This window comes from Cyprinodon tularosa, unplaced genomic scaffold (genome assembly GCF_016077235.1).
Source record: "Cyprinodon tularosa strain WSP-4 unplaced genomic scaffold, ASM1607723v1 ctg46, whole genome shotgun sequence".
NCBI lineage: Eukaryota > Metazoa > Chordata > Actinopteri > Cyprinodontiformes > Cyprinodontidae > Cyprinodon > Cyprinodon tularosa.
Window position 1 is genome coordinate 1,702,064 of NW_024039185.1, and position 16,561 is coordinate 1,718,624.

Below are 16,561 nucleotides of genomic sequence, written 5' to 3' on the forward strand. Positions count from 1 at the left end.
GCCATCTGTGCTTGAGGTGTTTGTAGTTTTTGTTTGTAGGTTTTTGGTAACATTAAAGGGGTTTGGGCAAACATGAATCAAACAATACACCTCTGTTAATTAGTGTTGCGCCTATGCCATTATTTGCCCCCCATACGATACCTGGCTGTGCAACATTGGCCGATACCGGTACCATTCCGATACCATCTGTTTGAAATAGATGTTTATATGTATGAAGAACTGCATACTACTTGGATGTAAAATAATTGCCATCATGGCTTTGTCAAGCTGCTGCCTACCTTTGTGAAGCAGGAAAAAGACTAATACAAAGTGAATCCAGTAGGACTTTTTACCTGAAATGGGTGACAATAGTTGAAACTTTAATTCTCAAAATGGTATCGGTGCCCTATTTGTCGGTACTCGCCGATACTGATACCACCATTTTACTGCTGGATCGGGGCCCTGCCCCATAATGGTATTGGTATTGGTGCAACACTACTGTTAATGCTAGGCTCCCTGAAGTAACATAACTTTCTTTTATCTTGTTTATGAGAAAATGTGCTTGATAAATATCTTGATAAGGTTTCATTATATTTAGGAAAAAGAGATATAAGGTAAAATAAACTTTAAAGATTATTCACTTTGAAAAGCTGGAAAAGCAAAGTAAGATTACGTACGAATAAAGGACTAAAAAAGGATTTGTTTTATTTAACTTGTTATATGGAACAATCTCCATCTAGTTTGGTGAACACCCTTTCAGTCATATTTCAGAGTTTCTAAATAAGCAAAACAATAATTTTTTATTTCTTGTGTTCAAACAGAGGTAGGCCTCGCAGGCTCCTCGCAAATGGTCCTGTCAAATACTCAACGTCTGCACCTATTTGCATCAACTTATGTTAAACTCTGTTTTAGACTTCCTCCTTTTAACCGTGAGTTCAAACATTGATCAAATGTGGTCAAAAGTTTGTGACTGGTGGCTATGAAACAAGTCAGAGCAGAAAGTGTTTCCATAAAAGCTCAGATAAAGAGTTTGAGACCCAAAACAGCAGTTTAGTTTAAAAACAGTAATTCCTTTTCCTCAATCATAGGGAATACATACCTTTAAGTAATAAATTACCCAAAATCAAAATATTTTTTTCGACTGTCTATAATGGCACAAACCCCATTCTTTAACAAGCACCTCATTTTTCAGACATATTATCTATAAACAAAGCTGTCAAAAGGTACTGTAACACACTTTTGATGAATTAATTTTATACAGGGATATGAAAATACCTAAAAATTTATTTATTTTCACTTTAGCACATTTGAAGAATAAGCAAACTCTAGTTCAAAGGCTAAATGTCCTTTCTTTAATCAAAGGGGTAGCTAAAACGCCTTGAAAGCAAGATAAATTGTTGTTGGATTTGTGAATTGACCAACTCCCGAAAAAAAAAAAAAACATCTTGCCAGAGGCCAAGAGGTACATTTGCCTCAAATAAAGATATGTTTCAAACTAATGAGATGCAATGAGATGACAAGAAGCAGCAGGCAGAAACAAAACAAACATGGCTGCGCCGGTGGAAGTACCTGTAGACTCCACTTTTCAGTATGTTTTAGTAGGAATACTCTCTATTTCTTCTAAGTAAACAGATGTGATTTGTGCCTTTTGTTGATGGGAAAGATGTCTGCTCTGTCCTCCCAACAGGATTTGTTAAGAGTTTAGTTTATCAGTCACCTCCGCTAGTTGTGAAACAATTCAAAAAGATGCAGAAGGAGCCCGTCATTACAATCATGTCTCCTTTAGACACTCTTATAGACCACCAAGTGACATTACTGCTGTAAAACCTGAGGGCAATGATGAAAAGGCCCTCCTCGGCGATTACCAGCTGGTAATTGGAGCCCAGAGTCATGGCTGTTTAACTTTAAAAGGATGTTTTTATCCGAGCTGTACCAGAAAAACCTGTCGGAATTATTCTGGTTGAAGGGTACCCCACATACGCATGCTAATTAAATATAAAACACACTTATATGTATATTTATTATACATCACAGCTGCTACTGCGATTGGCTAAAAGCTCAAATGGGAGGCAGGTGCTAGTGATTTATCCAATCAGCTCAAGAAGAATTATACTGAATGCCCCTCCCTTTTTTGAAAACTTTCCACAGGAAGCCATCCAAATGGATATTATACAGAATTCAAATTGAACTACACATATAAATCTGGCTAAGGTTAAACACTAAAGGCAGACTTCCGAACTATCTGTACGATATTTTGTGAGAACACTTACATCCCCATCATGGTTAACTAACAGGCATTATTGGACGTCAGAGACTGGCTTCATGGATGTTGATGGTAGACTTTCTTGGTCCAGCAAAACGAAACTTAATTTTGATTGCATTAATCTGGTTTCCAGTGTGACTTATTTTCTCAGTGATATATAAAGGGGGTGGACACTTCCAGTGTGACTTATTTTCTCAGTGATATATAAAGGGGGTGGACACTTATTTGAGGAGGAGGAACTGCAGGAGAAGAGCCAGGTGACTGGCTGAGCTCAGAAGAGAAAACAAGCTAAAAACACATTGCTAGTAGTCCCTGAGAGAGAGGCAGGGTACACCATGGACATCTCAGGTGTTAATCAACAGGGCAGACAGAAATAAACCGGACAAACACTGCAAAAATTACTATCTAGCTAAGATACAGTACATCTCCTCTGAGTCTGGAAGAAACCCAAGCACCAAAAGAAAACCTATGAATGCATAACGCTGACCCTAACTTTGCAAATATCTTTTTCTGAAAAAGAGAAATACTATTTCTTTTTAATTATTTTGAAATTGTATGAAATATTACAACCCTCAGTTTTTTGTACAAACAAGCTCTTGTCTGATGAAGATTATTCTAATTAATATAAGATATTTTATTAATTTTATAGGAGAATGTAGCATAAAAAAGCAGATTTATTGCCCTTTTTTCAGTTCATTTTAATCAGAAGCAGGAGCAGACCATAGGGTCTTTCTACTGACCACTCCATTTCCTTAGAAAACACCTGCATTTTTATGTCTACTTGCAGGTGTGAAACTTAAGCAAAACCTTAAACTTTATTCATGACATAAAGAACAGAGAATAGTGAGTTTTAAAATAGAATTATGAATTTAGTGAGATAATTCAGAGGTGTCAAAGGTTTGCAGTGATTTAAGGCAAGGAAAGCCAGCAGTCAAGGAGCCGGCAATGCTATGAAACATCTGTTGAGCTGGAGATGAAAAGAGGGGCTGACACAAATGGGGGGGGGCTCCTTGAAGGCCAGGGGATTGCTCTGATCAGTCACTGACAGAGCCAGACAAAAAAACTTTAGAGATGTTTTGACTTACATCTCTCTCAGCTCTGCAGCCATGATGGAAACAAATGCATTCAAGTCTTGAGGCATGCATAGATGTGTTGTAGCAGTTCTTTCTTAATGTTGCAGTTTAAGATGAAGTCAATATTATATCTCAGTTTTATTTGTAAACCAAAATGCTATTAGGTCTTTCTACCCTTATATATTGAATAGCTCCGAGTCCCTGTGGTCCTGACCTGTACAACTGGGCCCTATTATCATCATATCTAACCTTCCAGTGTTGGGTTACAGCTTGCATCTGTGACAGAGAAAAAGTCTGTTGAAGTCAGCAAGAGAGTTTGGCTGTGAAACTTCAACCGAAAGACCTTTAGAACCCGTTAGAGTTGGAAAGTCTACCTAATGATATCTTCTTATGCTGTAGGAGATTTTTTTGTTTGTTTCACCAGGACCGGCAGGGGAAAAAACAGTTCTTCTCAGCTTCTTATTTAAACATTTTCCCGAGCAAAAAGTACAGGAAACTAATGTTATTTTTACAAGGTCTCCAGCCCAATATCTGGCTGAAAAATATATTCACTACAAATGTGAACTAGTAAAATGCATTTTTTCCATCGAGAGATGCCGCGGTGAAAAGATACTATTATGTGGTGTGTGGGGTATTGGGGGGGAACATTTGATGGGAAAGCCAGGGAAGCTTTAGGCATAGTATCATTTTAATTCTAAGTGTAACAGCATGCCAAATCAGACATGCTGTTATTTTTTTATTGTAAGTTGCCATGGCTGCATATGTTTTTCATTACACTTTAGCATCTTGCTCCTCTTAAAGTTCTTCGGAGCTGACATGATTATTAGGAGTATTAACAGGTTTAGAACATCTCATTTGGCCGTTTTGTTTTACCACTTGTATTGAAATATATAAAACAACGCTTAAAGGCAAATGTTTTAAAGGAACATGAACAACAAAATACTTGAATAGTGACTTACAAAACTTAACGTTGCCATTTGTTAACATCATCGATCACACTGGATTACGGTAGTAATACAGACCTAATGATCTCTTAATGTTTTGTTTATGTCAACTGATTACATTTAAGGTACAGTGGAGGATGATCTTTTTCCGGGTGGATCATGAAAATAAGTATTCTTCCCAATTGTCAATTCTTCTGGTGATATGTTTACATAAGGCCGTCCTACGTGCTCTTCCCCATTTTCACTTACCGGTGGTGAGTCTGACATAGTGGAAAAATTGCAAATCTTCTTTTGGAAAGTAAGCTTGTATGAGCGATGCTAACAATAACTTTTAAACAGAGCATGTACGAGGAGAAATGGGTTTCTGCCTGCTCTTCCACACGTTAAATAAGCGTTCCTTCTCAAGAGCGGGTACAGGGTTGTGTATGTGTAAGCAAAATGAGTTGGGCTGTTCAAACTTTTTCTTATTTCTCCTCCTCCATTTGCATTTTTTTTTTATCTTAACTTTAACTGTAAAAACTCAAAGCTTCACTTGAAGTTCCGACGCATATGTGCAATATGGAGGTGTATGTGTTCCTCTGAAAAGCCTTAATTCAACAAAACACATAATTAATTCTGTGTATAAAACAGCCAGAGCCAAAAAAAATGTGCTTTTCTATTTATAAATGAATTATTTTAGTTAGGGCATAGAGTTTGGAGGTTGTTGGTTCGAAACTCACCCCTCCGGAATGCATAATGGCAGCCCACTGCTCCCCAAGGGGATGGGTTTAATGGAAAGGGAAATTTCTCAAATGGGAGATCAATAAACATAAATTGTTATTCCTGATGATGCCCTTTTTTTCAGCTAGATCAGTAGCAAGGCACTTTGGCTGAAACAATTAATTGGAAATAATCCTGATATATCCTGATGAATAAATTATTGAAATATTCGTCAACTAATTTAGTAATCGGTTAATTTTTAACTGAAGCTCTAAACCATGCCTTCAGCTGACAGAGCAACCCATTTAGAGCAGTAATTATATCAAAATTGTAAAAAACAAAACAAAAAAAAAACATAAATATGTTGCATTTAAGATTCAAAAAATTTTTTCTTCTGCCAATATGCTCTATCCAGAACTCCTCAAGTGGAAAAGTTTTAGTCTCACCTGGTTTATTTTAATAAAAAGCTTCTTTAAGGAACCTTTAGTTATCCAATTATTAATCTATTAAGCGAAAAAAAAAAATCAACAGATTAAACGATTTCCAAAATAATGGTTAGTTGCAGCTCTACAAGTCACAATGGGCAAACCACTTACAGTGCCTATAGCCTTACATTAAAAGTTTTAAATTGCTACCAGCATTTTAGAAAAACTGAAGCTGAATAAGGACTTTAACCAACACTGAAACCTACCTAAAACTCTAAAAGAAATGTCATGAATCTTACTCCTAAAAGAAAATTCAGCTTTCTGTTTGTTGTTACCTTTGCAGGCACGTCTGTGAGTAATTGGTCGAGCCATGTCTCTGTAAAACCCCTCCTTGCAATAGTGACAGTGGCGTCCGGCTGTATTGTGACGGCAGTTCATGCAGACTCCTCCACTTTTTCTTCCAGATAGCTTGTATAGCTCCATGTTGAATCGACAGCGGCGGGCATGGAGGTTGCAGTTGCATGCTGCAGAAGACAGGAGAAAAGATTTTATTTATGCATGTGTGCAGATGAGCTGAAGAAGCATTAAAACTTCCACTACATCTAACACTTTTCCACATGTGCGGTCCTGTAAAAATGTGTACTTCTATGTGCATCATATGAGAGCAGAGAAACATTTTCCAGTAAAGCAGGATAATACTGAGCAGTTTATAATCCACATTGTGGCTCAGAGTCTGGCTGCTCTTCCAGAAATCATCCATCAAAAGTTCTATTTGCAGAGCTCATTTTCTCCATTTCATAATTAATGAATTCAGCTTGTCCCAGCCCATTAGATATCCATCTCTGGTGGGAGAGACGTTAATTTCATGAATCAGTGATGAGAAAAGACTTCAAAGATCTATTAAAGCTGAGTCCAGTTCAGATAAGGAGGTGTCTTCCAAATGAAGCGAGTTAGCAGGATAGATGGGAAATGGAACTTCAAGTTTTCTCCCACAAATGACTTCTTGATGTCACCTTGGCTTCTACTGTAACTCTTTCCTCAGATTCCTCTGCATTCACAAACTATGACACTATTGATAAACTCTAGTCACTCTCAACGTGGGCTTTGCGTTTGAACCGTCAATTGTGAAACCCACCATTCCCTTGTGTGTGAAAGCATTTGATTTACTCCCTCCATTCTTTAAATCAGAGTCAGAGCCAGACCTGAATTCTGTCCAAAACTTCAAAGTGGCCGTTTGTAAGGGTTCTGGTTCAGAGTTACCCGCAGATAAATTAGAAAGAGGTAAACAATGGTAGTGCATTTGACCAAAAATGTCAACAAGTGAGGCGAGGGCGGATTACAAGGTGATCACAAATAAAGCTGGTATTAGTTACATTAAGTCAGGAAGGAGGCTGCTCGAGGGAACATATTTCAATAAAAAGGAATGTCTACAACTGAAACTAAACCAAAATAACAATGGGAGGAAATAAGTAAGTAAAGACAGAAAATAGTTTGCCTTTAACTTCTCTGTAGGCTGTGGGAGCAGGACAGCTGAAACAGATGAATATTTTTATCTAATCTTTTATCCGTTCACTAATCCATATATTTTAGGATGAACAGAGTATAAACCGCATCCCTGGAGTAAGACATGGCTGAATAGATACAGACACTTAATTTACTGTCAACCCCAATGATGCTCCTAAAATCCTATCTATAGCTTCAACCCTTCAGATAAACCCATCCACATCTGAAGTCTGGCTATCGGTTTTGCATTAAGCATCCAGTATGCATTTAAATTATCCTTCTGACATATTTCAGCACTTTTGACATGCATTTCCCATACTGTAAGTTGTAGTCATCATCAAACAATAATGTAAGTTATTTTATGAATTTATGTAATCAGTCCTGCAGCAAACAATGTCTGAATGTTCAATGGCAAACATAGCATTGGGGAAACTATCACTAGTTTAATGCCATATAGTAGGTAACGGAAGTTGTTTTCTGAAAAATTTCAATTTCTTAAATTTATAATTATAAGAATATGGTATTGTTTTAAGTATTTCTTTTTAAAATTCTTTCACTGGTATAGCTGAGGTACTCTAATTCACCGGAGAGTTTAAGTACAATATCAATATAGATGCAAAAACTGAGAAACTGCATTTTATGTTTCAGGGCAATCTGCTTATCTCAGGTACTGGCTTATTGTTCACATTTTGGATCCATTCAATTCTTTCTCTGCAATCAAAAAGCAAGCAGACTCACCTTGCTACTGGGTGGGTTTGAAATTAAGCAGAAGACACATTTTGGGAAAATTGATCTATATCTCACAGTATGAGTATCTGTGATTATGCTGTAAGCCTGATGGCTTTAGCAATAAAACCTATAAATTAATGATCATTGCATCTTCCAAAACTATTTGGCCAAATCAACACAAATTAGTTTTTTTCAGACACAGACAATCTAAAAGCAATGTTTGCTAAAGGAGAAAAATATGAATACATATCTTAGTCTCTGTCTTAGTGTTTGTTTATTTAATCTTGATCCATTTTGTCTTCAACCTACATAATTTCTATTTACTTGTGATAAATAAACCAACATATTTTACTTCGAAATAAGAGTTTTGACATCTCACTTATAAGGTCTATTAACAGTTGCAGCTGCCGTGCCTCTAGGAGTTAAGTTTGAAGAACTATTTCTATATTAAATATGTGTAAAGAAAAAAAAGTTTCTGGTTTAAGGAATTATGAAAGTGCTGGACCACATTTACAGTCAAAGACAGCGGCCTGGCCCCCCAATACATTTGGAAGGGGCCCACTTTTCCCTATTCCAGATTCTAGAAAGGGGGAAAAAAATTTTAAGGGTAGGGGGCACATTCCCAGACTGTTTTCTCTATTCCATCTGGTTAGTAGTGCTCCAACTTGTATGGGATTCTTCTAATAATGAAGTGCTGTTTTATGTATAAATTGATATCAAAGCAGCACTGTTTGTGTAGAGACAGGATTTTGGGTTTCTTTGGTCTGCTTTGATGAACCTTTGAGCAGAACTGACCCCTTGATCCAGTAGAACAGTTCAGAGTAGACGAGTAGGTAGATCTAAGAGAGAATTTCCCTTTAGGATATGAAAACAATGTTTGTGAAATGAGTTCAAAGCATTGAACCTTCAATATGGGCACATTTTAAATAATGGATCTCTTTTTATCAATTAAAATCAAAGAACAGTGAAAATCAACAAAGTCACTAATATATTCTGGTTTCAGATTTCTTATTTCTATCTGCATGAGAAACATTTATGCGCGTTCTTATTTCCCCAGAAGGAAAGTTGACAAAGAAAACACCATCTCAGATGGATCACTGAAGTTATGCAGGTTGGGAGCTGTGGTTACGATTAAGCGTCTCAAACACACACACAGCTGTGAGCAGTTGCGTCCATTAACACCTTGTAGGTGGAACATGAAAGCTTTGTATCGCTGTTTCTCCCCCAGCTGAAGGACTGACGGCCTTCTCATGGATTCTTTTCAGTTTACTGCTGTGCAACAAGATCTGCCGACAAAGTCCGGCATAAGAGGGGATATGTTCACGTGTGGAGAAAGTAATGAAATCTCACTGAAATTAACCTTTAAATGATTTAACATGTGCAGCGGTGATGGCTTTAACACCACTGTGACACAGAGAATGAAAAAAAGTGTGTTTGGGATGAAAGAGCAGCTTAGTGATTGGAACTGAGGCAGGAAAAGAGAAGGTCAGAGGACACATTACTGTATGCTGGCTGAGGAAAATGGTAAGGAAAAATGTTTGTGTGGTTTCCATAGTCGTCTCCCAATGTGAGCTCCAGCTGCCCAAAGATCCTGGAATGTTTATTGGTTGGTATTGGAGTGTTTGTGCCGCCACCCCCGCCCCGCCCCTCACACACACGCATCATCTCCCACAAACCTGCTCCGGTCTCCACTCAACCATATTAGATTCAATAGTAACAAGTTCAACTGCTCAACACATTAAATACTGAAAACCCCACCCTTTATGTGCAAACACAGTAAATTAAGAACAACTGGGACAACTCCTCTGGAATCAACAGGTTTTATGCTTGATCTGCGCTGAGTGGAGCAATGCCAGTTGAAACATGAAAGGACATTTTATAATCCCTGAATCCCCCATTTCTACTGTATAGGCAAAGTAAAACATATTATCACACAGAATAAGGTTTAAAGTGATCCAATTATGTAAGCAACATGTCTTTTCCTGGCTAGAAATAATAGCATTTTCGAACAGCCCAACTAGGGTGTTAAAGATTAGGGTGGTGGAAAGGAGACCTTCCAATCTAACTCTTGGTGCTCATCAACACATTTAAAACTAAGAAAAACACACTTTTTCCCAAGTGGGATCTCAAGGGGTACTGGTGCCTATCTCCAGGTGTATACGGGCGAGAGATGGGATACACCCTGGACAGGCGACAGTCCATCGCAGGACAGCACAGAAAAAACAGGACATACAACCAGAGGCCAATTAACCTAAGAGTCTTGGACTGTGGGAGGAAGCCACGCATGCTCAGGGAGAACCTGCAACTCCATGAAGAAAGACCCCAGGCTGGGAATCGAACCCGCAACCTTCTTGCTGCAAGGCAGAAATGCTACCCATAATGGAATATGTTTTTTTAAAATATATGACCTGTTTAGGCTGTGTGTTGGTCTGAATATTTGAGCCATTTTCTACAGAGTTTACCATACAGGTTATGTATATTCACTGCAAAAACTATGTAAAAAAAAAAAATGTCTCAAATTAAGTGTATTTATCATTAATTTGAGTAGGTAAATAAGATAATTTGCCAATGGAATGAGTATTTTAGTCTTAAAATAAGATAATTAGATAATATTCACTTGAAATAATAATATTTTAAATGTAAATTATCTTGTTCCATTGGCAAAGTGTCTCAATTACCTCCTCATTTCAATACTTATTGAAAAAAAATGACTCATTTAGATTTCAATTTTTTTGCAGTGTTCTGTTTATAAAAGTATCTTAATTTTTCAAAAAGAATTTTAATGTGGCTTTTAACTATTAAATGTTGTTCGGTTATGGTTTGATTTTCTGTTTGTATCAAAATGTAGGGAAAAAAATATAAATTAAGAAAAAAAAAGTGTAAATATATACACAGTAATGCCAATAAATATTCGTCTTTCAACAGTTAAGAAGGGTTAAAATATGTCACAACAAACCATTTTCTTTTAAAACTATTCGAAACATTTGCTCAACATTCTGCCTCATTTCTTTTCAGGGTCAACCTTCATGGTTGAATGAAAATAAACCTTTAAACCTGAACCTGAGTAATTTAGAGCTTAAGCTCATATATATGGTGCTTAAAATAAAGCCCTTTATGTGGAAGCTGTGGCTTCAATGTTAGATGTTTGAAGGAGATCGACAGAACTCCTCACTACCAGTAGGTGTCTTATTCACATCCCTGGCTCTTTACAGCCTTCAGCTGTACTGTTCACCAGACCGTTGCCAGGTTTTGCAAACATTTCACTTACCCAGAAGGAAAGAAACTGCGGCTTCTGAGTAATTTGCTTCCTCAAGTCGACACAAACACTTGACTGATGTTTTGCTTCTTTTTTGATCTGCTCGAATGTGAGAAATGTAACAACGAGACGCCATTTCTTAGCACCATCACAGATCTACTTTAATCTGGCAACGCCAAAGCTCCCATCTCAATTCCTTCATATCAACGTTGATCTTGTAACTGATTTAAAATTACATGTATTTTAATATGTATCTACCGTATATTTTTTATTTTGCACCATTCTTTGGATGAAAAGGTTGGAGCTATGACCTTTAAAATAAAGAAATGGGAAATGGGAAAGCAGTACTCTTTTAAAAAGCAAACTGCTCTCTGCAAAGTTATGTCTACAGAAGACTGAGCTTATTAGAAACAAAGCTGCTCTGTTTCTTTCTTTTAAAGAATCCAGTTATGTCTATCATACAAAAATGCTCGATAGCAATATGATTGCTGGTGTTTGGTGTCAAAGTTATATCAACTGCTTGAGCAAAGTTTTATTGAATATTCAAAGTAAACATAATATTGAGTATACGGTTTAAAAAAGTGGTTTTGGTCACAAATTGAAAGGTTAAAAGACATCTCCAGATGCCTACATGTACATTTGGTTAAAAAAAACTACTAGCCAACAAATGGACAAAGCATATAAACTAATGTAGGCTGAATTTACACATAGAGTATCGGAGCTTAAGTACTAGAAGAATATATAGACCTTGTTTATGGGGAAAATGGCATACTCAAAGAGGAAGATCTGTTTACAGCTTACGATAATAAAGGATAGTAGCTGTGCTGGGATATAAGATTAAAAAGCAGGATTACAAATCCTATTTTATGACCATTTTATCTTTTATGAAGTATCAAGTTATTGATCGAAAGAAATGCTCTTATCCAGTAATAAATGAATGAGTTAACAATCTAACATATCGTGAAATCATGGCTCTCTTTTGTAAAATATTTAGGTTTTATATTTATTTTCAATTAATCTTGTTAAAAAAATATTTTGTGGTTTTAAAAACCTACCTGTCCCACAACCTGTTACTTATCACTTTATAAGGAAGGAAAATTTTTAATGTCTGCAGAAAGAAAGCAGAACATATTTTGAAGTTATGTATATTTTTAAAAACGCTCTGTGCTAAATTAAAATTTGCCAGGAAGAGTTTTATGAAATCACTGATAGAAATTAGATAAAATATATCTGATCCCTTTATACTAACATTGTTCGCTGAGTTTATAAAAACTGTACTAATAATTGCATGGATGCAAAAACACTAATAGTAACTCACTGCTCAATTAACTACTACTGTTTAATTCACTATTTTTTAAATTTTAAACAAGTGTTTTTCTTTGGTATTGCACAAAAATTCAATTTGTCAAGGAAAAAAATAAAACATACTTTTCTAGATATTTAGAAATTCCTTGGCAAGTGCAAACGGTACAGATTTCTCTGATCTCTCATGGTAGGAAGCTGGTTAGCAGCTATTAGTCCAGCTCAAAGACGCGTAAAGCTTTTTTCTCACGTTGTCGTGGAAATCTAACAACAAACACAAGCTACAGTCTTGGCAAATGGAAGGGAAGCTGAGACAAAAAAATAAAGGACGGGATGAACAGAGAGGAGGAAGAAGCCCTTGGAAAATATTAGAGAAGAATACCGTTTCACCACCTTGTCATTAAACTGACATTGCCAAATGCTAATGTTTGGGAGGAAAAACTTCCCCCAGTGTCATAATGAAAAACATAATATCATTTTATCTTATCCGTTGATTCTTATTAGTTGAAGTAGTTGAATAAAAACTTGGAGAAAAGCACCTTCATTACAGCTATTTTACCAGGTGCCTGCTCTGAAAAAATTCTCTCACTCATCTGTCTAGTGTACTATGACAAATTGGCCCTTAAAGCTGGCTCTCAACAAATAAATGCAAGTGTGTTTGTGAAGTGCACCACATCTCTTTCCCTTCTCCATGTGTCAGGGATAAATCTAACCTCGTTTTTCATCCAGCTTGAACACCAAAGCCAAGCCGGTAAGCACAGCCAATTGATTTTGGATGCCTGTGCAAAGCCCAAATCCCATGGCTAAAATTGGTCCTTGAAAATTGGAGGGCTCATACCACCACCTTTCCCCTCTTGGCCTGGGCAATGGTCCAGACATGCTGCTGCCCCCCTCGGGTGCTCTACTCTGCCTGGCAAAACACACTCTGCTACAGTAGGTGAACTACTGCAATGCAGAGTGTGTATCCCTGTGTGTGTGTATTCTTTTTTTTTTTTTTTAGTGTAGGTGGTGTAACTGCATGTGTATGTGTGTTTGGGCTGGGTTCCACCTGGCTGCTTCAGCCACCTGCTCAGGGCACCGAGGGGAACACCCGGTTAATTAGCTCCTCATTACAGCCAAGCCAGACCGGAGTACAGACTAATGCACTCACGGACACACACGTTTATATGCACACCAGGGATCTCTTTGAGTTGTTGTAACCACACAAAAATGACAGGACCAGGTGACTGCAGCCACAGAAATGATGAACTGAATCTCGAACAGATGCAAAACATACTGGGGCTTTTAGCTCTAATGAGCTGCAGACAACAAGCTATGAACAGGATTGAAAAGATACTAAAAAGGAACTAAAATTGATAGCTGGACTCTGTAACAGGCGCATTTTACATCCACTTTCTCCTCACTTAAAGTTAACTTAGACATGTCTTTGGCTTCCAGTTTTTAACACCACATTTCAACCCCACACTCGCTCTAATAGTTTTTATGGTAAAGCCCTTAATTCCTATCCCAGCCTTCTCACATGCCATTACTTCCATCTTTCCTCTTACTTTACACTCATGTCAAATACTGTTGAGATGAGCCAAAGATTTTTCTACAATCAGGTAATATTCTACTTAATCAGCCTTGAAAGGCAAGATATAAAAATAAAAATAAAAGATAAAAACAACCACATCATATTAATTACAAGCCAACGAAAATAAAGAGTATCTGGTTATTACTAGGGAGGAGTTTAAAATTATGTCAAAGGTAGCTCATATATAAAAGGCTTGTGTCCATATTTTAGACAATATGGACACAAGTTTGTGGTTCATTCAGGAAATAATAAGGAATAAAAGGAGGATTAAAGATCTATTCAGCTAAGACACAAAATCCAGTTTAAAATTTTAAATTTAAGAAGTGAAACACTGTAAATACAGCTGTCGCATGTCCTAATCTTTATATAAATAATGACTGGTCATGGTAGAAAGGGTAGAGAAAGTCAATGCTTTATGAATATATTGACCAATCTTTGGCGACAAAGTTCACTACAAGAGATAGAAAAACAAAGAGCTATTCCAACATGATACTGCAACTAAAGCTGAGTTCTTTTTTTTACATAAAAAGAACTAAAAAGAAATGTTTTGTGAAGAACAAAAGGTATCTTTTATAAGAGGAGGTTGTTTGTTCAGATGGACACTGGTGTCGGCAACCCGTTGCTCCAGAGAAGCATGTGGCTCCTTGATATGGTGTGCAGGATGTCAAACAAAAAAATAATTATGTTTTCCAATGCTTTAAAATTTTGTATAATAAATTAATTTAAACAATACATTTAGAAGATTTGAGCCATAGTCTGCGTCACCTGTTTTAGCATGGCACGGTGCCAGGCAGGTGGTTTTTGTAAACAAAGCGGCGGGTGCGTTTCGGGCCATGGATCCAAAAGGATAAAAAAGGAAAAATGGCTGATGAGGACAGAGGATTCTAAGAAGAATGGATCAAATCATTTGCTTTCATTACCAATGAAGAAGGATTGCCTGCATGTTTGCTTTGTAATGAGAAGTCAAATAGTAATTTAGAAAGGCATTTCCAGGGAAGGCATGCTAAATTTGCAGCTGACCTCCAAGTTGGGAGTAAGAGGAAAAGTTTGATTGCAGAACGTCTGGATAAATTAGAGCACCAAAAAAGATTTAAGAATTGGATTTCATCTCCAAACTCCACTACTGCTGCTAGTTTTGTTGCAAGAATGCAGGTATGGGAACTTTCTTTCCCCCCAAATCCTCAAAATAAAAATAACACCCAAATTTCATCAGTGCAACAAAACCTAAAACAATCAAATTGTAATGGAATTTAAACTTAAAGCACCAAATATCATACAGCAGAGTAGTCACAGGATGTGACCTTTTTTTCCAGGATAAACATTTAATCATGAATGCTTATTATATATTTAAGCCCACCTAGTCCTTTTTTATGGTGGGCTAATACACTTAAAGACAGTGTTGAGGCCTCTATAAGAGCTTTACATTTTATGCAGCTCCTCCAGACAGATTTGTTTTTTTGGTCCTATATAGCTTTTTGAACCGTTTAGTTTGCAGACTCCTGGACTATGGTAAGACATCACCCACTATCTCTGTGTTGTGCATGCAAACTGCCGTCACTCAGCGCTTACCAGCATAGTATAGGAGCAAAAATGCTAACAGTGAATCCAGCTGCCCAAAAGTTCACCTGAAGACAACCAGAACTCATTTCGAAGATTATCATGTATATTCAGGGCAATCTCTTTTTGATAAATAATCTAACATTGAAACAGTAGTAACATGATTTTTGGATTTTCTTACTTTATGTCAGTACCCTGCTCCATGTATTTTAATTAATTACACAGAATCTTTGCACCAATGGGATCTTGAGTGTCTTTTCTCTTATTTCACAAATCGAAATTACGAGATGAGGGCGACAACAGATCTCACAACAGATCTCGAAAAACAAATTGATGAAAAATATTACTGCAATACAGGGAACGCTGGGTTATTTTAAAAGCAACATATTGTGTGGTAGTCTGAATTTTATGGGAGGAACTGACCATATAATAATGATCAATTATTATAAATAAATAGCTTTTTTTGTCATGCGATTTAGCTCAATAGAAACTAGTATAAACATGTAACACTGTTTTGGTCTACGGAGTGTGTTAAAATTTTATTTATTGCTTCGTTAAGGTGTATAAATCAGCAAGTGAAACAATGTTTTGAACAAGGCACAGGAAATTCTTTGATTGATTTTGTGTCTCCTTTTTTCTCCCTCCCCCCTAATGGTTCATGCTGAGACCGCACCTGTTTCAATGTATCAAAAACGGCTCACGAATATGAACAGAGAGACAAGCAGCATCCATTTGGATTAGTAACTGGTTTGATTAAAATATCTGCTTTGCTTAACATCTTAGTACAGAAACTGGTTTGGTAGAAAAAGAAACCTTTCAAGTATAATGGGGGATTCATGAGAATCGAAGAAAAGGAGATTGTTACATTGAAACAGGAATTTGCAACTTATTGTGCTTGAAAGAGAAAAACACAAAAAGTAGAAAAAGTTAAATTACATGGTTTAAATTTTCAGGCTGTTAGACAGCAAGCAGCTTTTCAATTTCTTTTTTAATCATGCTATACCCATTATGACTATTAGAAGACAACGATGCATTTATTGAGCTGAGTTTCTTTTAGTTAGCTTGGTTAAGGATAAATGTGATATCATCCTTCCCAAGACAATATTGGTAGAACATTTGGTTTTGCTGCATTTCTTGACCAAAGTCTTGAAAATACATTTCAGGAGAGATAACATGCTAACCTTGTTGTCAAATTAGGTGTGGTGTTTCATATACAGCTCCTGTGAGGACAGTCCCCCATCATAATGCCGCCTTTACC

The 16,561-nt window shown here is 36.8% G+C and overlaps 1 protein-coding gene across 1 annotated transcript in view; it reads right to left on the reverse strand.

The window, feature by feature from the left end:
* Positions 1–16,561, reverse strand: part of ntn2 (netrin 2) — a 66,002-nt gene that overhangs the window by 14,480 nt on the left and 34,961 nt on the right. Inside the window, exon 3 of the mRNA XM_038301047.1 lies at positions 5,719–5,907. Coding sequence (XP_038156975.1) covers positions 5,719–5,907 — 189 coding nt within the window. The remainder of the gene's footprint in view (positions 1–5,718; positions 5,908–16,561) is intronic.